Consider the following 25,503-nt stretch of genomic DNA (forward strand, 5'->3'; position numbering starts at 1 on the left):
TTGTCAACATTCCCTGATCTTCTTTTTCCATCTAGAAAAGCTACCTGGGTAGAATTTGGAGATTTTCTTTTAACACTTTTCTGGGCATTGCCAGAATAATATCCCTTAGGTGTAGAAGTCTTGATATTTCTGTGGGATATGCATAATTAGTCTGACACTTCTCAGTGCCTCACAGATGGCTATGCATGCTCTGAAGGTAGGAGGTGTCCCAGAAGTGTTGGATTTACCCTGAGTATACAGAGATCAACGATGCATGCTGGTATTCCCTGTTGTTATTCCCTGTTTGTATTGTTCAGTTAAATAACTTAGTTTAGGGCTTAGTAGATTGCACAGCATGAGACCAAATTAGAGTATCTGAAATCAGTATGCAAGAAATGTACAAGGCTTAAAAGTAAGCTGGAACTCAGATTACTAGAAACTATCAAATGAAAAGCTGGAAATGAGGACTGTCCTTTGAGGAAAGGTCAGCAAATCAATCTGCTTATTAACAGCGAGCTGCTATCTCTACTTTACAAAGGTTTCATAATTGCCTACTAAAAATTACATATTTTAGCTTTATGCAAGTTAATACACCTCTAAAAAAAAAAAAAAAGTAGAGATTAAAGAAGGGCTCTACAGTGATGATTTCAGCACTGGGTTCACACTGACATTTTCATCTGCTGGTACTTTAGGTGTTCTTTGGGAGTTAATTCCTAAAATTGGTTCAGACTTCATCCTTTACAGTCTGTCACCTTCACAGTGAACTCCAAGGTAATGTTTAGACTTCTGGAATATAACTGTTTGTTTTCATTCTCATTCACTAAGCATATGTTTAGAGAATTTGTAATGTTGTTCTATCTTTTCTCTTTGTTGCAGTATTCTTTCTTTACTGACTGTGTTTATTTCATTTTTTTTAAGCACAGTTTTCTACTAATTGCTGTGAGAACCTAATTTCGCAGTATCATAGAATCATCTGGGTTGGAAAGCACCTCTGAGATCATCAAGTCCAACCCTTGATCTACTACCACGACCAGGGCACTGAGTGCCACATTCAGTATCTTCTTAAAAACCTCCAGTGATGGAGAATCCACCACCTCCCTGGGCAGCCCATTCCAATGCCTGATCACCCTCTCTGTAAAGAATCTTTTCCTAATATCTAACCTAAACCTCCCCTGGCAGAGCTTAATCCCATGCCCTCTTGTCTTACTGAGAGCTGCCCAGGAGAAGAGACCAACCCCCCCCTGGCTCCAGCCTCCTTTCAGGGAGTTGTAGAGAGTGATGAGGTCTCCCCTGAGCCTCCTCTTCTACAGACTGAACACCCCCAGCTCCCTCAGCCCTTCCTCACAGGACTTGTGCTGGATCCCTTCACAGCCTACTTGCTCTTCTCTGGACCTGCTCCAGCACCTCAATCTCCTTCCTGAGCTGAGGGGCCCAGAACTGGACACAGGACTCAAGCTGTGGCCTCACCAGCACTGAGTCCAGGGGCAGAATCCCTTCCCTGGACCTGCTGGCCACGCTGTTCCTGATCCAGGCCAGGATGCCATTGGCCTTCTTGGCCACCTGGGCACACTGCTGGCTCATGTTCAGCTTCCTGTCAATCCAGACTCCCAGGTCCCTTTCTGCCTGGCTGCTCTCAGCCACTCTGTGCCCAGCCTGTAGTGTTGCTAATTTCCTTGGGTAGAGTTCTGTGAATCTCCCCCAGTAAAGAGGAAGCAGCTCTGTACCAGCTTTCCTCAGCTGAAATCTCCTGCTCTGATTCCTGAACCATCATGTATCTCAGTCCTGGGACATGATGTGCCTGCCCAGTTCTTCCCTGAAGGTGGTTAAGAGATGCATTTTACTCCTCCAGTGAAGCCATCTGGGAGGTCCCATGTGGCCCTTTTGTGACTCAGATGGCAAACAGCAGTTCCTCCAAGGGGGTGTCTGCAAGCCAGACCATTGCAATTTTGTGCCCATCCCCTGAATGCTTCTGTTGTAAAGGGCCTTTCAGAGATAATGAGCAAACTGAAATTTTAACTCTTGGTCAAGTGTTAATCTAGAAACTGGAAAACTGGAAAGGGACTGTGCAGGATTAAATTAACAAGTCTATAGTGAAGAGTAGGATGGGGGCATTAACTGCTGAAAACATTCCCTGGACCTGAGTGTTTACTTTAGTCATAGAGACGCATCTTGCAATTATGTGTTTTAGACTTGAGGATGGCAAACTATTCCCTTGAGAGCTGTGAAAATTGAGGAAGTGAAGCACCTCACATATAATAGCAAAATCGCCTTCTTTTCTTAGCCACAAGTGAGAGAAGAGGAAGTGAGTAACTAATAACTCTACTCATACAAGGAAGCATGTGTATCAGAAAAAAAAAAAATAAAGAATGTAAGAGCTAGGGAAGTTTCCCACCTTTTTTTAGCTCTCTTGAAAGTAAACACAAGTACTTGCTCATTGGCACACACAGACTTCTTTGTTGTGTGGTGAACATGTTCCTGGTATTCTCCAAAAGGCTGTGAATGCAGCTAACTTCAGGCTAGAGACTTCTCCTTAATAATACCCAGATTTGGATGGCTGTCCCTGATCTGGACGGTGAAAAAAGCTGCCAGGTGGTCTTTGCTACAGTTACTGGGCTGCCCTGCTTCTTTCTGCTGGAGTAACTTTTCCAAACACAATAAGGACAGAAAGTCCTCAGGGAAGTTTTCCAGCTATTCATCACCAGCTGGGAATCTGGTCTGTCTAGTTAAATAGCTGTTCCTTGCAGGAGTGTTCCTATGGGGCATGGGGACTCCTGCTCTGGGAGAAGGGAAGCTAGGGTGAACCCTTTAGCATCTGAGTCACCTGGTACAGGACTGGCAGGTTCCACTGTTCAGGTTTGGTGTTAAGCACAGACAGTGGCCTCTTCTCTTTGTGAAATACACATAGAGACTTGAAGCTTTTGCTAGAGGCTTTGTGTCTTTTCTTTCCTTCAGCAGTGAAAATTGTATCTAGTGCATGACTGCAGTAAAAAATGTGCTTGCTTTAGTTCGCCTACAAGGACCTTGACATACTGTTGGCTTTGATTTCATAATGAAAAATGCATATGTGACTCACTAATCATGGATGTCCAGTAATGAGAGAAGTCATCCAGCTAAATGCTGATGCTGGTGTCCCCAGCTCCCATACAGCTGCTCTAACTAAAAATCCAGCTCAGACAATTTAATAAATAAGCACCAACCTACCCCTTAAGGAAAGCTACATGCTCTTTAGAAGAAACTAATGGTAAAACACAATCATGAAGCTAGAGGCTGGCTCCAGCTTCCCAGCTTTTGTCCCTGACTCCAAAAAGGCCTTTGTCTAAGAAAGGTAAACCTTCATTTGGTCAAGACAAACAAACCTTTGAAATAGAAAACTTTGTAGAAGCAGCAAATCTTATAAAAGAAATCTCATAAGCCCACACATTCTTCCCTGTTGGCAACTACCTTTGATTTGCTAGAACATTCTTCTCCAGAATGGCTGTGGTTTTCAGCTCCAGGCCTTTTGAAATTTTTTTGACCAAACTTTCTAGAATTAAAACATATTTAAGCTGCTTTCTGCATGGGAATTTGGCAAGCCTGAATGTCGAATGGGTATGTGGAAACATTTGTCTTGGGGATTTTCAGCACTTATATGTGCTTTCAGAAGTCCAGATTTTTCCAGGGAAACAAGCAGTTTTAACTCTAGTCTTTTCTTGTGTGTGGGTGACATTTGTAGAGGGACTGTTTCTCAGGGAGAATAAATAAACCAACAGAGAGGCGGTGGAAGTTACTTGTGTGGACTTTGTTCCAAGCTCTTCACTTACAGGTCTGTTTTTTTCTCACTATGCTTCACTGCTCCTTGGGAAACACTTCAGTCCTGGCCACTCCTGTAATAGGAGCTGTTCACATAGCTTATAAATTGGCATGACTTATGCCTTTGGATATGCTCAAGAACATGCTGGGGACATTAGTTAAAGCATCCAGAATCTTGGTTTATGATTTACCACTGCCATATCCGGAATGCTTATCCTGAATCTATTGTCCTGAAATCACCCCAGCAGCTGCAAAAAGTTTTTTTAAGAAACAGATGTAAGAAAGAAAAAAGCGCACACGATCTCCTCACACAAGAACTGCATCTGAAATGTCCCCCTCCTATTGTACTCAATGATTTGCCACATGTGTTCTTCTGACACACGTTTTATCAAGTCTTCCTTTATCTCAGGTCACCTTTCTCAGCAGGAATCCTTACCTCAGGCAACTTTGATAGCTCGTATCTTCTTTGCAGCCTTCCACTGAGTCTGGACAAATTGAATCTTTCTTGTCTCTCCTGTGTCTATTCTGAAATGTTTGATTTCTTTATTCCCAAAAGTACTTACCTCTACTTTACTGGTGAGATAATCCACCTTGTGTTTCTAACCACTGCTCTCTTCTTGAGCAGTAGCAGAGATTTTATATTGGATTTTGCTGCTAAGCCAACTTTGCTGCATTTGAAACTGAAATTACTTTAAAATTCTCCTAAAACGCATTCTTTGGCAACAGAGAGGAACGCTGGAGTGATTGAAACATCACACTTTTTGCTTTGTGCTTGTCACAGCAAGGTGAAAATTAACTCGGCGCTTCAAATGAAAGCTACTGCTAATGACACAGCGCTCTCTGCTGTGCAAACGGCGTCTTTTAAACATTCGCCTAGCTGAGCATGTTGATTTGCTGATTTTTTTTTTTTTTTTTTTTTTTTTGACTGTACAGCATTCGTTTTGACTTCCAAATGTCTGGAGAAGTGCTCACACACTCTCCTACACTCTCATAATTCACAGAAAACAGAAAGCACAGGACAGGCTCACTAGGTATATAGCTTTGTGAGGACAGACAGATGCATGAAAGGTCAGCCCCCTATCTTTCTCTTTTCTTCCACCTTTCCACCCAGCTCCTTTGCAGTGATATTTCATTTAATATTTATTAATATTACTGCTCAGATCTAGTGGTCTCACCCGTTTCAGTCTCAGCCTCCTCAATCAACTGGAACTCTTCTATTTCTCTGTTTTTGTGAAGCACTGCAGTTGCTTCACAAGTGATAATCATGTACTGGACTAGGGCTTCTCTCTGCATGAAACAGAGCCTTTCTCTTCATCTTCCTACAATATTTTTGTAATTTATAGTTGATTGATTTACTGCTATCTAGCAGCCTTCCTCATTTCACTTCAAAGTTGAACTGATTGAATCAGTTCAGTTCTTTATGACACCATTTTTTCCTTTTTTTTTTTTTTTTTTCCCTTCTTTTCTTTCTTCTCTCTTCTCAGTCATAGGTCACTCAAAGACCACTTCTTTTCAGTGGAAAAATGCAGACCAGCAAAGGAAAAAAGGCTAAAATGTGTGGGCTCTTGTTCTGTAGAAGACCACTAAAATTATAATAAACTTGAAACAAATTACCTTATCAAAACCAGTACATTTTGGACTGACAGTGTGTTGGGTGGCATTCTTGATACTTAAGGCCAGAGAAAGCTGTTTTTTCCATATAAAAAATAGGGCAAAAGGCATGGACACATTGTTCTGTTCTGTGGTTTATCAATGATCTGGATGCAGGAGTTGAATGTACCATTACCAAGTTTGTTGATGATCCCTTTCTTGAGGGACAAGATACCTTGCAAAGGGATCTGGACAGATTGAATCACTGCACAATCATCAGTAGCATGAAATTTAACAAGCACCTGGGGCAGAGTAACTCTGGCACAAGTATAAACTGGGAGAGGAGTGGCTGGAAAAGGCTCAAAAGCAGTCAGCAGTGTGCCCTGGAGCCAACAGAGAAATCCCCATCATGGGGAGCATCAAACACAGCCTGACCACCTGTAGGTGATTTTTCAGCTTTACTCAGCACCAATGAGGTCTCACACTGAGTGCTGTGTGCAGAACTTAAGGGGAGGATGTGAAGGTCCTCGGATACCTCCAGAGGAGGGCAGCAGAGCTGGTGAAAGGGCCGGAAGGGATGTTCTGGGAGGAGTGGCTGTGGACTGGGTTTGTCTGCTCGGAGATAAGGAGGCTGAGGCGTGACCTTGTAGCTCCCCGAAGAGAGAAAGTAGAGAGGGAAGTGCTGAGCTCTTCTTTTATTTTTTATTTTCTCTTGCTCAGCTATTCCATTCTACACTCTTAGATTTTTAAATACTGGAAATTTAAAAAATCCAGAGAGTTCCTGATGCTGTTCTATGTTCCCTTGGATTTAGGATATCAACTTAAAATAGGATTGCTGTAGAAAATATATGAAGATATTTAAGCTAGGCTGAGCCTATCTAGAGTCTGATAGGCTTTAAAACCCTACAATAAATGCATCACTGGGTTCAGAACAAACATTCATGGCCCTGGCTTTGCAGTGTTCTTTAAGAAAACACAGGCATTAAAGACAATTGGTCTTAATGATGGCCCCTGCTCATGCAGATATATTAAGGTTAAGTTAAATGGGAAACATTATTAGGGCAAATGCAAAATATTATTAGGGCAGCATTCTTAAAATGTAAACTGTAAAATATCAGAGAGCAGTTCAATAAATCAACAGCAAACTTCTCTTAGTATTAGGGAATTTATATGCATATTTTTACAATCCAAATGAGAAAGTTGAGCAAAATGGGAGAATAGAAATTAACAGATATTTACAGAAGGAAGTCTGATTTTTATTTGGATGTAAATCAAAACCACTGTGATGACTCTATGGATGACACTCCTTTGATTTTTTTTCCTTCCCAAAAGACCAAGTATACCTCCTCCATTTTAAAAAGTCTGTAAAATACCATGCTGAAGGAAAAAAAACCTCTTGAGACAATTTATACAATAATCTCTCAGGAAGAATTTAATTTGCTAGCCTTTTTGGCTGGAAAACCCTTTGACTTGCAGATGTCAGAGAAAAAAATAAACAGAAGGAAGGAAAACATGATTTTGTTGAATCTGCCATTGTATTCTGCAAATAAACAGTGTAAATGGAAAAAAACAAGACTGCAAATTGTGCCTTTTGCCCCCCTCTATTATTGATGCTATGTTATTAAAATCTCTTTGGGTAGTCCAAAAAAGTCTTAATAATAAGGAAATTAATTTGGCACTGTGTGAATACTTAACAGCAGATGTTGAGTCAGAAGGAAGAATGTTAAATATGCTTACAAACTGCTGTATGAAGATTTAATGTTGATCCAACTCTCAGAAATTTGCTAGGTATACAGCTTTAAGTATTAAGTCACTTCTGGGTGGTGAAGTAAGTCTAAAACCAGAAGCCAAACCCTTCACATTCAATAGCTCTGTAAATTTAACAGTCCATCTAGAACTTTATAAAATAAAGGGCAAGAAGTAGATGAACTACATCCAACAGACTTTAACTTCCAGTAATGACTCGTTATAAAGGAATCTGTGTGAAACCATGCTGTTTATAGACAGGACACACTTTGCAAGCCAGGCAGACAAGTCAAAGGCTGAAAAAGCTTCAAAGCAGAACAGCTCAGATTTTCCCAAACTGATCCTCAAAAGTGAACACTGAGGGAGAAGCTCTTGCTGTGTATGTAGATGTCTCTTTATGTGTAGGATGTATATGACATCACTAAATGACACTATGGTGTCTGGGATTGTGACTTAACACACTGCATTGCTGAATGAAAAAAGGCAAGTACTACTTATCAGTGAAGTGCCAGAATTACCAGAACACAGGGTATCAATCATAAATTGATTACTTGGTCTTGGGTTTGTCTTCCTGAGTGCACAGTGTTACATTTAAAATAAAAGTTGGCTTTGTACTTTTTAAAACCTTGTCTTTCCATTTCTCTTAGATTAACAAGAGCCAGGAGTTACCTAATGTAGCCCTTCAAAATGGGAAGGAAAACCAGAAACAAACTGCAAATTCACTCTTCACCACACAGCACAAAAATCATGGTCACAGCTTCATTTTAATGTGGAATTACTTTATGTATACAAGATTTTAAAAGATCCAGAAAGCAGTCAAAAATTAAAAGCCCGGAGAACAAAAATACAGGAAATCCAAAACACATCTTTGACCTTTTTAATCTAAAATTTTAGGGTCACATGCCTGATTAGACAAGTTTGCTTTATGAGGAATAAAACTTTGGTATGGAGTTGAACTAGCCACATGAATAGCACCTGTAGCTTTCAAAATAAATAGTAATGGCTAACTAGACACTGTGTCAGCAAGATACTGTCTTAAAAACAGACTAAGAACAAGCATATGCTTGGAGCTATGCATCAAGGCTGGACAAGAGAAACTAGTGTAACCTCTTTTAAAAGTAATTTTAAAGCATTTCTGCTTCTTATATTTCTGATGCTGTACCTGGTAAGAAATCTTTCTTACAAGAAAACTTTCTGTTTTAGCTAACCACTAATAATCCCTTCAAAAGCTGTACTCTGATGCTTGAAGAACACTGCATTTAATTGTTTTCTACAAGTCTTTAGACTTCCCCTATTTTTTAAAATATTGTATTTTTATTCCATAGGCCTATGCTGTTAGCAGCAGGTGTTGCAAACAGAAATATCCCCCTACTCCAAGAGTTAACTTATTAAAAAGGTCAAAGATAAATTTGACCTCAAAATTGAAAAAGAAAAAAAATTTAATAGATGGTACCAGAAATTAATAAATGATCTTTTTAATGTGTGATATTCTCCTACAGCCATTGATAGTTACTGGAATGTTAGTCTACATTAATCTGTGTTTTATGGATTTGCAATGAAGCAATACACATTTAAGAAAATTAAACTTTAATTTCCAGTGTATAATGAATTTTAGTAATGTAATAAATTTTAGTTTTTATTTGTGTATTCCACTGTAGTGCTGTGACAACAAATCACACCTGTGTACCAGAGCATACATTAACAGTATGATGTAACTTTACTTACACCACTGCTATATTTAGCTTTTTGAAAAAGACATAAGCATACACTATGGCCACATGAAATAATTTTCTGGGTTTTTTTCTTTGATAACCTTCACTTTTTCAGTAATACTTGACTTTTAAAATCTGAATTATTGAAAAACTCACAGAAAGTTTATACAGGAATAGCTATAAGGAATAACCTCACAGGCACTGATATGACCAACATTTAATTTAAGGGCTGATAGGCATTAATATCATACTGACCAAGTTGATTGAAAAGAATTACTAACTTTGTCTAAATGGGCAATGCCTGCTTTTGCTTGTATGCTGAGAAATGAAATTCAGAAAGTTATTTTTGGCCTTGCTATGTCACAAAGTCAATCATACAAAGACCTATGCATTTAAACTAAAATGATAAATTTCAAAAGCCCTTCTATTAAAAAAAACCCCATCATGCAAAACTTTGATCAATTATGTAGCTGCTTTAAACTGTTGCAAGACCATACTGTATATATTAGCTTTTATACTGCTAATGCACAACTAACAGCAAACTTGATTAGATTAACACAGATTTGTCTTAATTACACTGTTATATCACACTAAGGAGACAAATGCCACAATATTGGCAAAAACATTTAATTCTGAGCACTCAAATGGCAGGATAATTATGTGTTGTATCCCCTTCCCATTTAGAAAAAAAACATCATCCTGCAGTGTCACTTTACAAAAAAAAAAAAAAAAAAACCAAAAAAAAACCTGTAAAATATTAATTGGGAGGGTACAGTTTATACTACCTAACACAAAGTAACTCATACAACTAGTGTCAAAGGCAAACAGAGAAACCTCTAAATAAAAAGTCAAAATACACATAGCAACAGAAGCACAAATGATGCATCAAAAACAGTCAAGATAAGAAGACAACGCACTCGTTAATAAAAGACAAAAAAAGAGAAAAGTTACTAAAGTTAGCAACCTACTTAAAGAAAATACAATGAGGGAAAACTACTTCTTTATGACAACAGTTTCCATTTGCAGTCTTTCCATCCATAATTTGTCTGCTACAGTACATCCATTAAAATACTCAGAATCTCCCAGAAGAGCAAAGTTGTTCTCTTCCAAATCTAATTTCCAAGTTGGGTTTGGATGTTTTAAACAGACATTATTATGAATGAAGTAAAAGCAAGGCAACAAATGGACTTTTTATCACCTTTGATCTTAGCACTGAGGACAAACATTTTTAAAAGTTATCGTAGTCTTTTTTGTCTTTTTTTCCTTCAGCTTCAAATCCATCAACCCCATCACTGTCCCTTCTCCTTTTACGATTATTATGGATGTTGAAGCGTTGATTCATCTGTGGTAATGGATCCATTCCTAAAACTTTGTGAATTTGACGGAATGCAAGGAGTCTCAGTGCAAACTAAAAAAGAGCAGAAAGAAGATATTTCTATTAGAAACAAATACCAATTTTGAATACTTTGTCAAACAATTAATGATGGACATTAGCAGTGTATAATAGTATCCACAGCTCTCATTTCCCCTCTTCCTCAAAGTCAACAATATAAATTGTGTATATCACGTTTGCTGCTTCTGCACAAAGTGCATCATCTTAGTGTAAAAATAATGTACATGTGCTTTAGTTGATGGGCTTGCACTGAGGAAGCCAAGGTCTGTTACTATTTCCATTACGTGCCAGTAATCTTTAGCAAAATGATCCTATGGACAGGTAGGGACAGAAACCTCTTAAGCTGCAAGCATGAATGCTCAATACGCTAGGTAGTTACAATAAATATTAAAAGTTAAACTTAGTGACTTCTTAATAAAAATATTAGATGCCAATGTAATTTTAAATTTAGTAACATGCTGCTGTAAAGTGAGCATCTCTACAGATATATATAGATGGGAGTACTTCAGACTTTTCAGGAAAATATATTAATTTGAGTGCAAAAACGAATATCCTCTATTGTGACATTTTTATTTCCTAGCCCCAGAATGATCACCTGAAAGGCTGAACTATATTCTGAGAAAGGAAAATTCATGTCCACCATTACTGCTCCATTAGAAAAACCCAAACAACCAGACCCCAAATTAAACAACCCCCCAAAAAACCTGGCATGAGCACGCTTATGTTTCATTACCTGTGCACTTGAAGTAATATCCTCTCGTTGCTGATCTGTCATTACAGCAAGTGTATCAAAAGGATCTTTTTCACAGGGGTCCAGAAGGCCAGGACCACCTACAATGGTTAGGCTAATTAGTAGCACATCTTTACCTCAATTCAGCCAAGAGTACAGATTTTACAGCAGTTCAGTATACAGACACTGATCAAATGGAACTTGCCTTTAAGGATGATTCCAGATGATATACACTCAAAAACTCTCCTCAGTGCATCCCCAGGACTCTGTGGCCCAGTAGCGCTGCTGATTGCTTTCTCCACAAGCAGCTCCATAGCCTAGACCAACAGTTAAAAATCCAGTCAATTTCAAAGATTTATTAAAAAGAAAAAAGGTGTTGCTGTTCAATACAGAACTTTTGAATCTGAAATCTTCAAGATCATAATAGGACTCTTTCAGTGAATGTGAAAGAAAAAAAATCAGGTATTATATAGAGTTGAATAAAAAGAAAGCCGGTGGAAGATCTGAGTACTGATACGGATACAATTCTGCACATGACAAGTTGTTCAAAAGTTTTGTAGAAATTAGACAGTGGCTGCCTACACAAATGCAGGTAGACATCTTGCCCAGCCATTTTTTGAGACAGCATGAAACTTGTCGGGTCACCTGAATCGGTCAGAGAAGCACACAGTGTGTGTGGTAACTTCTACTGGAAGTTAACAGGATGCTTATGAAAAATAACTTTTTTTTTTTACAAGAGTATGGAAACCTAAATCAAAATTCGACAATTTAAAGATTTAATGATTAAAAATTTAAAGATTTTTTAATGTTAAGTGGTTACTAATTTTTGAATTTAGCAAAACTGAAGTTCACAGCACGTCTGGATGTAAGCTAAAACTACCTCAGATGTTAAGCTAAACAAAAATCTTGACAATACAGAGATTTTTCTGGAGTTTAGGTGTTATTTGGTACTAGTTAAAATGGTTTAAATGATTAGCTGTACCTTATATATTGTTTTCTGTGAATATTTCCTTTGCCTACCTTGTTAAATGTTTTTTCAACACAAACCTATTAAAATATCTGTAAAAGCAAGGAATAGCTTTCTTTTTTAGCAACAAAATGATGTTTCAATACTACCTCTTTCACAAGCTTAATTCTCAGACGTTTGTCTTGTTTTTGATAGTGTCTTTTTTAAGTTTATTTTTTGGTGCTTCCCCTTCCCACCAAGTTTACAGCTGTTTAAGTGTTGCCTTTTACTTTCCAGGAGCTAATGCCTTTTTGGAATTACACATGTACACATAACTACAGGCAATTCTGATTACAACCCTCCATTAGGGATGCCCATTCTCTTCTACTGTAGCTCCATTTAAGAGACAGATTTCAATTCTTGAGCATGGTTATTTCCGTACTCCCACTGTATCACTCATGATTTAGCAACAGTAATATAATTGTTTCAAAGTGTGCACAAAATACAACAGAAAACCCCCCCAAAACCAAGAGATCATGGTTTTCCATTTATTCAAGTCTAGGTCATTTGTATCCTCATGCAATACAATGAGGTCTACAACTTATTTCTAGGAAAATGTTAGTTATGATGCTCCGGTGTGCACAAAAGGCTTGGCTTCCAAGTTTGAAAAATTAACCTTGAATAATAATTCGTTCAAACTTTTAAGGACTTGACAGAATTATACTATTTTAGCTTTTATTTTTAAGGATTATTCTATTTTAGCTTTTATTTTTAAGATACATAATAAGGGTGCCACTAATATTGGTATTTAGACTTCCTGACCTATTTTCACAACTACTTAGGTTCTTTTTGAAAAGCTCTGGCATCTGTTTGGTTCATAACAGGCTTGTAGCACACCAGTTAGGAGAAGCTCTCTATGCAGAAAAATCTATTACTTCAGTCTGAAATTCCACCAGTGACTGGCAGAAACTACATATTTAAAACCATCATTTTCATTCTGTCATTTTTTTTAATCACTAAGACTTTGCCAGGGGGACAGAACAGCTGACATCACAGACTTTCACATTGATCCCTGTCACTGACAATGCTGTGAGGACATTTGTCAGGAGCAAATCAGGAATCCCTTTTGGAGAGAACTGAGACACAGCTAGGCTTGACACACTGCCTCCATTCCTCTCTTCCTTTCTGGATGGGCCTCAGAACAGGTAATGGGAGAACCAATATGACTTGTTCTTCATCTGTGTGCCTGCTTTGTGTTGCAATAGTTCTAAGGATGCTTTCCTAGAAGTATGCCAGGGCTTATTCTTTGGCAACCCAGCATCATACTGATATTGAGGGTAGTTAATGTACTTTTTAGCTTCTTTTAAGCTGTATTTATACAGTGGAACTTTCAAGAAATGTAGCACAGAAACGGGCATTAATTTTTTAACTTTAAATACTTAAAGCCAAGAAATAACTGTTGCACACTTTTTCCAGAAGCAATAAAAAATATTAGAAGTAACTTACTAAAATTGCCTGCAAGCTTAGTACAGTTGTATCTATTTCTCACTGAAATAATACCATCTGCTCAAACTGTCCTGACAATATTGCAGCTTTTCCTGCCAAAACTGAAAAGGAAGCAGCACAGTGCAACAGGATTTGGTCTGTGAAACAAAACAGCCAGAGCTAATTTTGCTTCCACGTGATACACATTTCAGAGATTCTGTTTCAGACTAACTTTATCCAGTCCACTGCCTGAACATCTGTTAATGCTTGGAGCAAGAATTGCACTCCTGCAGAACATCATTCGAGACAGTCAGCACAACAGGAATGCTTCAGGAACGCTCAGCAGCAAGAATTAAGAGAGGTAACCCAACACAAGCTAGAGATTTAAGGTATACTGATTAAAATGCTAATACTGACACACCCACGGGCCAAAGTCTTGAAGTACTGTGGGATTCGTCTTGTGGAAGGGACATATTAATGATCACTGGAATTACTGTGATTTTTTTTTTCTTTCAGGTAGCCTTCCTGTTATCACAGAACCATCTGGGCGCAACTGACATTACTTTACATTAGTTTCATTTAACTCCGAGGAATTCAGAGTAGGTGGTTAGAAAAAAAAAATCAGATTCCTTCATATAAAGTAAAGGAAGAACTGCTAAAATCTAGAATAAGAATTCTACTTACAAAGAATACCAAAGAACAATGAAATTACTTTTGGGGGAAAAAATTCCACCTCCAAATGACAAAACTTCAGAAATTTAATTTTTAGAATCTGGACTTTTTGTTGGGAGAAAACCCTAAAAAACCAAACAAAACCCTACCTTACTTTGTTAAAAGCACTACATTTAAAAATATGGAGGAACACCACCCTTTTCTTTACTTTCATGTAAAAAGTGCATTAAAGAGACTCATTCAAAAGAACATTACTCACCCAGCTTGGAAAATCAGACCAAGTTGGAACTCGCTGACAGAGGTCACGAAGAATACGTATGATAATCACACAGGATTGCAGACCATTAGCTCTAGCCTTGAGAGCAATACAAAATCAAATTAATTAATCCCAGCACCTCCAGCAAATAGGACTTGTTGAAAGACTAAAACACCACTGTTCAATGGAAGCTCAGATACAAGATCGAAGCCAATAATTCTACAACTTTATTCCATGAGCTGCCATTTACAGCAGTATTTTATACAGGGTTAGTAATTTCAGGTGGCAGAAGTCAAAGTGCACAGGTTATACAAGAATAACATTTCTTGATCCCCTGTACACTTTGACCTATATTTGCTTGTAACAATAAATACAGTACCTTTCTATATTAGAAATAAAAAGGGTAAAGTAAAGATCTAAGAAATAGGTATAGAGACTGAAAGGTCAAGGAAATCTGTTTGGTTTCTTTCTTGTGCCTTTGCCAGAATGCAAAGTCACTAAACCAAACAGTTGCTTCTCACCTTTCATTCCCTACACTTAATACACTTATAGAAATAGGAAAAAAGTCTTAAATTTAAACACAAAGCTTTAAACACATTTTCCATTATTTAAAGCAAAGTTACTCTGCAGCCTTATGGAATATATAACAAATATACAACATATGATCACCCCAAGCGAGTCAAGCTTTCAACATCGCCTTCTCAATGACCAGAAAAAAACCATCATGTCAGATGAGCCACGACTGCATAAAGCAGCTCCTCCATACTCAACCATCTACATTTAAATTTAGGGACCAGAAATATATTAAGTATTATTAGCATGAACAACGTTGAGTGTTTTCACACAATTAAAAACATTTATATTGCAACTGAACTAATCTCTCATAAGGCTACAAGAAGAAAGTAAAATGATGTTCCGAACCTGGAACCACTTAGCGTGGCGTAGAGCAGCCAGAGCGTCAAGGCATTTTTGCCTGTCCAAGACGTCCGGTGGGTCTTTCACCATACCCGAGGTTACATCTAAAATGGATTGAATTGGCAAAATGCAGTGAGGAATGGGTGTTTGACCAGGTGAGCAAGACACTTCCTTAAAGTAGCTTCAATGTCACACATGCCATTTAAAGTTTAACCCCTTGAATAACAAATGTTCGACGAAAGCCACTCAATTAGGATTAGGGCATCAATCCAGTATAAAGACCAAGAGCATACAATACTTAGCTCTGAGGTTATTTTCAAATGCATTGCAGATTATACAATGCATAGTACTTCTTTATTTACACTAACTGGAAAAACACAACCCCTAAAATTAAATACTGAAGGAAGGATGGTTGGACACAGTGCACCAGCACAGAGAACACAAGACAGAAGAAACACAAAAATCCACTTTAACCAAGTAGAAACATTCAAACTTAGTGTCTTGTAAATTTTAATGGTCACATGTTATTTGGGACCTATTCTTAGGAGAAAACCTAAGTACAGCAGATCTTAAAAGCACTAGATGCTTAGTAATTGTTATCTTTATCGTATCTTAAACTTGAAATCATTTTGCTTTAAAAACCTGACTAAAGGTTCTTCAATATTACAGAGTTCCATTACTTTCTAGTACTCTCTTTTACTCATATGGACAAAATTCCTCAGCCAAAATGTGCTGAGGAATATATGTGTGCTCCTCAGGAATATGTATGTGCTCCAGTATAGTTTTCAATGCAAGGATCAGAATAGGGACTGCTTTACTCAAGATTCAGCAGGAAAAAGCAAAGCAAGGGATAGCCTAGCTACCAACGCAGAATGTCTGAAAGTTAAAGAAAATATAGCAGAACTTGTATTTTTAAATGTTCAGAAAAGTATTTATTACAAAGCTGATTGCTGTGTTACCAAAAATTAAGAGACTGCCAGAAGTGGTTTAATCAGTAACACTGGAACCACTGACCAATATGAAACAGTATCCTTGCGTTCTTAAAAATGGTACAGATATAATATAATGAACAGCTTTAAAAACTCTTTAATTATTATGGACAAGGTTCCTGTGACTAGTAACAAAGTATATTGATAGGACAACAGGTGATTCACCAGCTAAAATTAAACAAAAAGCCCTCACTCAATGGCACTCATTTCAAAGAAGCTTGCTGTATGGAACAATTAATTTTACTCCAGCAAGCTATAAATTTAGATGAGTCATAGAACAAAATAAAAAAATAAAAACTATAGTGAGACTCATGAAACATGACTGCAAGAAGCTTCTAGGGATGCTGCAGAAAGACAGCTCTGAAACCCCCTACTTTACACAGTTGTAAAATAAATAGTAGGAAACTTCACTACACAGAGAGCTAAAAAAACATTAATTAACACGGTGGTACAACTTTGAAAAATAGCAGCAAAATTTACTCTGAAATATTACACTCAGATTTAAACATTTCTTATGGAGTAGTCCCATTGCTCTGCACAGGCCTAAAAGAGATCTCAAAACGAGAATCTGAGAAGAACAGAGGTATCTTCTCATACAGATATTCAAAGTTATGAACTATGCATTGCAGTGGAAAGATGAAAAACTGCACTAATAAGGCATTTAGAGAGCAAATGACCATATGTAAAGCAGTATTTTCATTTAAAACAAAGCAAAGCACAAAAAAACCCCTACACCTATAGAAGATGTGCCAAGTAAAGTAACTGATGAAAGGAATGCAATCTGAATAGAAGAGACAAGGAATATATTTAAAGAAAACCCAAAGCAGAAAAAAAAGTGGTAAGTAAGGTTGAGAAATAAAAAACAAAAATAGGGGTTGTTCGGCCTAGTCAGTCAATTATTTTCATTCTTTTAAAGCTAATATGCAAACAGCTGACACTGTGCAAACTTTTAGCACAGTTATTAATTACATAATATGAGACTCCAATTACTTTGAGCTCAAAAATTTCACCTTGGAAAATAATTTTGCTACAAAAGAACTACAGCTTAAGTGCACAGAAGAGAATCTTACTCGGTGCTGGAAATGTTGATCTTTATGCTCCTAATGGTGTCATCTTAATACCACTTAAACTTAAAAAGACTCTGACAGTCAGAGGCTGTAAAGGTACCTACTGTAGAGAGTACATTAACTAGAAGATCGTATGAAGAAAACTCCTGTAATATTTTATCTGTGGATTTTTGCATATGTTTCACAATTCAGGATTAACCCCTTAAAGACTATTTAGCTAAATTCAGATGCCTAACCTACCACCTTGTTAAGGTAAGAAAGGAAACTAATTTAATTTACAAAACACAAGTACAAATTCTTACCCTATATAAACTTAATTTATGACTAGCCTAAATATAAGGGGTTAATCTTATTCAGTTAGACATGCTGTGTCCACACTACCTCTTCATTGAAAGTTAACAGGTACATAAATTTTGTTAAGTTTTATTATGTGAATTACATTTTACCCAGTCAACTATTTCAAGACTAGTGTGAACACTGCTTAATTCTAGGAGAGAGACAAAGACGAAAAGAAAAAAAAAAAACCAAACCAAAACCAAAACCGAAACAAAAAACCACAAAGTAACAGTAGATGCTAGGACTATGCATCCAAACCCCTCCTTTGTAAAGCATGGCAGGTGTGACACTGAGCTTTAGAAAACCTTGGTCAAAAATCCTTCCGATGTCTTGGCAGCAACCCCTGACAGGAATCAAGTCTCTGTGCTAGAAGGCTTTGGACCGGGGCTGTTAGCTAAGGATAAAAAAGACACACGCGCACACATCTATGCGTTTATAAGTATGGACACTTTGTTTGCTGAAGGAAAGGATCCACAGCGGGGGTTAGAACACTTTGAACACGTCAGATTCAGTAAACTGTCAAACGCACAATACTGCAAAAAACAGTAGCTATGCGGTTAACAATTTTATTTCACATATTCTTTTTTTAGCCTTTTACCATATAATGGGATTATTACACATCGAACGTGATTCTACTCCATGTGCAAGTCAGTCTCATCTTTACTCAAACTGCTTCTTCCGGTAAAGCCTTCCTTATCACCTGAACTAGCTCCCCAAGCGGGCTAAAAAAAAAATAATCTTTAAACCATTGTAAGACACAGAGCATGAGGAGCTGCAGTAAGAAAAAATACAAACACGTACTGTTACTCTGCAGCAAATAAGCCGCGGTCTTCATAATAAGGCCTTCTTTGTTGCAACAATTTGCAATTCAGTCTTCTATTTGCTCTAGTTTCAAAAGTGAACTTTCTGCACGTCCGTTTTATGCTGCTCAGTGTCTTGAAGAGAAATCTAACTTGATTTTGCTTGCCCAGAGGCAGTACTGCATTCAGCAGTGAATAAACTCACAATGATAATTTTAATTCAAGTGTGGGTCAGACAAAAATACTGATTTGTTTCCTTTAGGTGAAATAAATTAAGGGATTGATGGCAGCAATTTGAAAATAATTTTATTTTTAGTCCAGATCATAGAATTTTAGGCTTAACTGAACTTAAGTATTGTGGCAGGAATCAGTATCATGCTGTTGTACTGCACATTAAGAAATAAGCATGGTGTTTACGGTTAACTTAATTTAATAGTTAGTATAATTTAATAATAAAATCTTTTAAGGTAAAGTTATTCTTTATAAACTTAATATGCCATGTCTGATTTGGCACAGACAAACCAGGAGCTATGTTACACTTAGACTGTCTAAAACAACTAAAATTGGTTGAGTGTGACAGTACATGTACAAAGCCTTTATAGCTAGGAATAATATGCATAGCTTAAAAATCATGTACTATGACTCTTCATAAGTCATCCAAACCAGTGAACGCATCTTGAGATTTTTCTTTCTGACTATGGAGGACGACTTTAACACAGCTTGCTGATAATGCACTAGTCACAGCTATAGCACATTTACTAATGTAATATAAAAGCCTGAAGTATTTTAGAGGACATGTAATGATGACATGAAATAAATAAACCTCAGTGGCTCATATCAATACGTATACACACAAGCACATGTATACATACACACATACAATTTTTTTCAAACTGCATATCAGAAGTGTTAAGATAGCCTCAGATTTCCTATTTGTAGTTTCGCTGTCAAACACTAGAACACTGTTTGCCATTTCTCTTTCAACTATGAAAATACAGGATTAAAAGGAAACAAAAGTTAATTTTATCTGACCCGTAAACAAAAAGAACCAATGTACTGCAGACATTAATCATGCTTGCTGGCTTAAAAGCTTTTGGAGCTTTGAAAGTGTTACAGAACAGACCCTAAAGCAACACTGCTGGCACCAGAGAACTGTGGACTTCAGAAATGTAAATTGATTTACAAGCTCCACCTTCTACTTCAAGTCAACAAAAAGCTATTTCTTATTGTTCTAGTCTGGGTTTGCCAGTTGGAGAGAAGACTGATTGTAATAATACCAGGAGCCTAAATACACTCAAGCACTCCAGACCAAAAAGCAACCTCAGAGAGCTGGAAAAAATCGCAGTCTTTTAAAGTTAGAAGCACTGTTACCATACAAAGTATTATAAAAGTGCATCTTAAGTGGCACTATTTGGAATGTGTAAATGACAGTAATATGGATCCAGTTTAAAACCAAAAACCTGTGATCTGATTTTCTAAAACCATACAATCTTTCTGTTAGGGGAAGACTGTTCTAGCAAGCCAGTTTATAGTCACTTGCTATAAAATACATAGTCTTCAACATAATTTTAAGCGAGGAAAAAAATAGTCATGTTTGTACCTTTTCCAGAAAGCTGAGGTTGAGCATTAAGTTAGAAATTTTAAAAATTAAATAAACATTTTAACCAACTGTTCTCTACCAAGACTGGCTATTGAAAAACAAGATTTTGATGAAATGCATGTGCCAGCATGTTGCCTTCCAGGACCTTAATGTCATCTTAAGCAGAATAGGAAAAACAAAAAAATGATTGAGAAAGAAGTAACATCTTTAACAACTTCCCAACCTCCATCCCTCATGTTCTCCTCCCGAATGACTGGAGATGTCAGTGTGATAGTAACTTGCATTTTGGGTTCCACACATGAATTTAAAATTATTGCTGCTTCTGGGACTGCACACTTGATATCATATTTCTCAGGACTTATTACCTAAATATTCAGAAACAGAAATTTCGATTAGCATGTGGCCAAGAAAAGTAAGGGGAAGAAAATGGATTTCAACACAGTCTTCTAAGCAGAAATACAGGAACACAACATAATTATATGAAGCAGATATCTCTATATTCAAAGAAACCATGGCCTACAGAGTTATATATATTATACATACTGTTTCAAAATAATTAATGAAAATACTCATCACCAACAATGCAAAAGAATAACAGCTATCCATAAAGGATATTCATATACAGTGAGTTACATAACAAGAACACTTGACAGTGCTTGAGATAAAGAAAAACATCAGTGCATTTTAAATGTCAGCTGAATGTTTCACACTGGAATGTAACCTTTAAAAAGCATGAAGCATGCAGTGGTCATTCTTCAAGCTCGCAGTTACACGATGGCTACTACTACACACATTCTATACATGGCAGTCACAACATTATAAGAACAAAGGGCAAGACAAAGAGCAGGGAAAAAACACAGGAGTTACTAACCAGGTGGTAATTCAAAATTGCTTCTTGCAACTATGTTTAATAATTCTAAATATCCCTAAAAGGAAGCTACAGGCACCTCAGTGACCTGCTTCCACTAACAAGGAAGAGACTTCTACTCAGTTTGACCAAGATGAGAAGTTTTAAAACCTTTTTGTGTTCTGTTACTTCAAATAAGAACTAACTCAAGACTGTTTTCTAATTAATCTGATCCTGCTAAGGCTTCTACCATGCCACTGATTCTGCCAAGCGTTTTACCAGACTGTACTGAAATGCTCTGACAAGCACTCTATAATCATGGCTGAGGTTTGCTTTGTTCAGCAGAAAGCAAAGATCTTATTCTATACTTCAATTTCTTGTAGAAATACTGCAAATGGTTTATATGAATTCCACTGAATGGTCTAAGACACCATGTACTTTTCTTTTTTTTTAAAGGGGCAAATTAAAATAAACAAACCAACCCACAAGACTTCCTTTACTACTTGTGGAACTACACAACACTGAGACATTCAAATTGGAAACAAGATGCAAGTACAGACTGGCATTAATGGAGAATTTTGACCTTCAGGCAGCAAGTTTCCTGTTATCATTGTACAAATTTCCTCTATGGCTTCTGATAACTGGGTAACGGGCTATCTTCTGCTCATTCCTACTTCCCAGTAAAATTAAATCTAAATAATGATCCTTATTACACCACTAGCGTAAACACCTAGACACTTGTATAGGCACAATATATAGAAAACAAACCACACAGCATAGTCACTGAATTCAGATGTAAAAACTCAGAAAATAGTGATAAACTGAACATGAGCTACAAAACAAAGGACAGTAAGCCCTGCAGACATATGACTTGAGGATAGATTCTTGTATTATCTTTACAAAAATTGAGATCTAAAAAACCAGAACACTACTTACTGCAAGTTGTTTGGGAAGACTTTCAGCAATACGACTGAGTAAGGTCTTTGAAGGCTTCTCAGCACATAACAAAACAAGGTTGACATTTCGGTCTCCACGGAGTAACAAACCTTTAGCCAAAACGCCTACTCGTAAAACTCCTTTCAAAGCTCTGTGAATTATAGTTAGAAGTTGCACTTAAAATAATATTTAAACCTCAAAAGTAAACCTGAAGATAGAAAAGGGAAGTATTCCACATACTCGAGACCACAGTGACTTCAACCATATCAAAACCCAAAGAGAAGAGAATCCCTGGAAGACTCACTGATAACAGCCTAAGGAAAAACTTCAGGTAACATTCTTTAAAAGTAGTTAAAAAAAAACCAGAATGATAGAATCATAGAATGGGTAGGGTTGGAGGGGACCTGAAAGACCATCTAGGTCCAACCCCCCTGCATGGGTAGAGACACCTTCTACTAGACCAGCTTGTCCAAGGCCCCATCCAACCTGGTCTTGAACACTTCCAGGGAATGGACAGCCACAATTTCCTTGGGCAACCTGTGCCAGCGTCTCACCACCCTCACAGGAAACAATTTCTTCCTTATGTCTAAACTAAATCTCCCATCTTTACATACCTGTCTTTACTGCCATCTTTTTTGTCATCTCCCTCTTTGTTTTTGCTTTTTTCATGATCAGTCATGTTGTCAGAAACAAGTTTCAAAGCACGCTCAGTAATAGAAACGATTTTTTGGACTGCTTGAAGCTCCTCCTCTGTTGGGTATATAGCTGCGTGTTTGGTCATCACATAGCGGTCATCAGAGGAGTCAGGGCGACGCAGAGGCTGAACAGACAAAAAAGCAGGTTTCTGAAAACTGGGTGCACCCCCAGGTTCACAAATTGCAAGTGATGAAAAAGAAACACACGGCTAAACAACAGAATATCCAAACCTTAAAATTGCTGAAATATAACAAAACAGGAACTGATGCATACTTACTAAGTTACACTAGTCACAAAGAACCATGTCTGAAAAAAAGGTGAAATGTATAAAAATAAAACAATTATGGAACTATGGAATCCAAGGACCAAAAGTATCTCCCCAGCATAAATACCTAATGTCATTCTGTCAACTGGGATATACAGCATACTGCTGCAAAATAAACTGACCACTATGTTTTCACAGAATGACAGAATTCAAACAGAAACACACTTCAGGCCCTCTAGTCCAGCCTCCTGTGTATGGCCAGATAAAAGATTGCATCACACTGCTAAGGGCTTTATCCACTTAGTGGATAAAGTGGCAGTTTGAAAACTGCCAAAAATGGGGGCTGCACAATATATGTGCAAAAAAAGAAAAAAAAACCACAACAAAAAACCCAAACAACAACAACAAAAAAAAACCAAAACCAAAAAAAACCCCAATGATTTCCTGTATTCAATTTGAACCTTTTTTGTCTCAGCTTATGCTGGTTGGATCTCACTCCCCTCATGACTGTAGAAAGCCTGCCTGCACTGCCTTTATAACACACAGGTATCAGTTTGTTATGTCAACCAAAAGGACCTATCTGTCTCTAATTATGGCTGGACAAGCCCAGGTGCCTCAGTGTCTCCTCACAGGCCTACGTTCCAGACCCTTGACCATCCTGGTAGCCCCACACTGAACCTGCTACAGTTTACAGTATTTCTCTTGTCCTGGAAAACCCAAAACTGAATGCAGTTCTGTAGTCTGGTCGAATGAAAGCTGATCACTTTCCTTCATCTACTGACTATGCTCCTGTTAATATAACCCAGGATGCTGTCAGCCTTCATTTCTGTGAGGGCAGAGACTCATGTTCAGCTTGCTCCATGCCACAATCAGAGAGCCTGTCTTTCACACTCTCTGCCTGCCCTTCAACAGGGCTGCTACCCAGCCAGTCCCTCTCCAGCCTGTTTCAGTGCAAGGGGCTATTCCTTCCCACCAGCAGCACTAGGCATTTGTCCTTGAAAAATTGTTGGTTTATTCCTAGTCTGCCCAGGTCATTCTGGATGGCAGTCTTGCCCTCCAAGATATTAACTATTCTCTTTACCCTAAACTCACTCAGCTTCATGCCAGCTGCAAACATTACACATGTGGACTGACTTCGTCACCTTTCAGATCCTTGACAATCTCAGGATAAACCCATGTGGTACTGTACTTGCTACAGATGTCCAGGTAAAGCATGGCTCAACACCAATCATTATCTTCTGAGATTGACGATCCAGCTGCTTTTTATCCATGTATTTGTCCACAATTAGATAAATAACAATCTATAACTCAATTAAATAAAATAAAAAGTAGTACAGAAACCCAGAGTGACTTGTATTTCAAAGTATGTCTTTAAGGCATCCTTTCGTGATTTCAATTGACTTCCTTTGGAAGACAGGTCTACCTACAGTTTTATTAGGACATAATTCCTTCTTTACATTTTAAAATCCTTATTAAGAAACACTGCAGATAATTGAAGTAACACTGAAGAATTTACACTTCTTAACAATGCCTCCTGGTCAGTATGATTTAATTTTTTTTCTCAAGTTAATAAACTCACAGCTGGTCCTTGGGGCTGAGGAGGCATTCCTGGTCTAACACCCAGCAGGCCCAGAGGTCCTGGAGGACCATGGGGATACCCTCCCTCTGGCATTCTGCGACGGTCATCCCAGTGATGTTGCTCTTCCTCCATTCTCCTCCAATACATGTCCTCTTCATATCGCCTGAAGCACATCAAACAAAGTGTCCTCTTTATAGAACAGTTAATGCTTGCAACAGTTTTATATTAATTCTTGTATGTTCTCACTAACTCTTTTTTAGTAATCATAAGCAATCATCAGTGAACTCCAGAGGGTAACTAAAATGAATGGCTATTTTCAAAGTGAATCTGAATTTATAGCAGGATAATTCTAGTAAATCTGCATTCCTCAGAGAAACTGAACACTACCAAACAAAAATCCCAGAGGGATACTGACAACTTAATTCAAAACAAGACAGTACGGAGTTCCCAAAACACATGTTCAAAATAAGAAACTACAGAAGCAGTTGGTTTTATTATTTCATTCACTGATAAAACAGAATGCATTACCTCATTTCCATCCTCCAGCGTTCTTCTTCTTCCCGTCTTCGCCAGTATTCTTCTTTCTGCATCTGCTTCCTCATCTTCTCTTCTTGAATTTTTCTTGCACGAATACTGGGCTTTACTTCTACTTGTAAGTCTGGGTTTACTTTTTTCTAGCTCAGAAAAATAATTAATGAAATGTTGGTTTTCCTTGTCATCTCAAGGTTACAGTCCTGACATATTTAATATACATTAGTGGAGTATGACAAAATCAAGGGGAATAAAATGCAGTTTTGGAACTGCACTGAGTGAGTAGTTGAAGAAAAATGTCTGGTATTTTCAAGGAAAGAAACAGCAACATATTAGAGTTAGCATAAATTCCCTCTTTACTTACATGAGCACAAAGCAAATTTAAGATTAAAATGTTACATGGAATACCAAGCAATCTGCTTGGTATTAATTCAGTAATAATGATGTAAGTAACTAATCTGTAGAAGTATGACTACTGTATAGCCAGAAAAAAAACATTTCATCTTAATTAGTGTGTGCTTTCTGATTCTCTGCTCCTGAAGGGTCCCTCATACTGGACATAACCATGAGTTACTGAATAAAATTTTCCGGTAATATTTGCTCCTCTTTTAACCCTTTAGTGATTATGGGGGTCCACTGTTAAC

General features: G+C 37.5%; 2 protein-coding genes across 4 annotated transcripts in view; one reads left to right on the forward strand and one right to left on the reverse strand.

Annotated features, from left to right (window-relative positions):
- Positions 1-25,503, forward strand: part of SUB1 (SUB1 regulator of transcription) — a 257,386-nt gene that overhangs the window by 177,774 nt on the left and 54,109 nt on the right. The window lies entirely within an intron of this gene.
- ZFR (zinc finger RNA binding protein) overlaps positions 7,850-25,503 on the reverse strand; it is a 45,226-nt gene continuing 27,572 nt past the window's right edge. For 2 of the 3 annotated variants that reach the window (XM_071731938.1, XM_071731937.1), the window contains exons 11-20: positions 24,857-25,002; positions 24,329-24,491; positions 22,403-22,608; positions 21,789-21,939; positions 20,229-20,370; positions 15,220-15,317; positions 14,302-14,397; positions 11,145-11,256; positions 10,943-11,040; positions 7,850-10,224 (exon numbers count right to left, since the gene is read on the reverse strand). In XM_071731938.1, coding sequence (XP_071588039.1) covers positions 10,045-10,224; positions 10,943-11,040; positions 11,145-11,256; positions 14,302-14,397; positions 15,220-15,317; positions 20,229-20,370; positions 21,789-21,939; positions 22,403-22,608; positions 24,329-24,491; positions 24,857-25,002 — 1,392 coding nt within the window. In that variant the 3' untranslated portion in view covers positions 7,850-10,044. Of the gene's footprint in view, positions 10,225-10,942; positions 11,041-11,144; positions 11,257-14,301; positions 14,398-15,219; positions 15,318-20,228; positions 20,371-21,788; positions 21,940-22,402; positions 22,609-24,328; positions 24,492-24,856; positions 25,003-25,503 lie in introns of those variants that run through there. The other variant, XM_071731939.1, reaches the window with a different exon arrangement.

The sequence above is a fragment of the Heliangelus exortis genome, chromosome Z (genome assembly GCF_036169615.1).
Source record: "Heliangelus exortis chromosome Z, bHelExo1.hap1, whole genome shotgun sequence".
NCBI classification, from domain to species: domain Eukaryota; kingdom Metazoa; phylum Chordata; class Aves; order Apodiformes; family Trochilidae; genus Heliangelus; species Heliangelus exortis.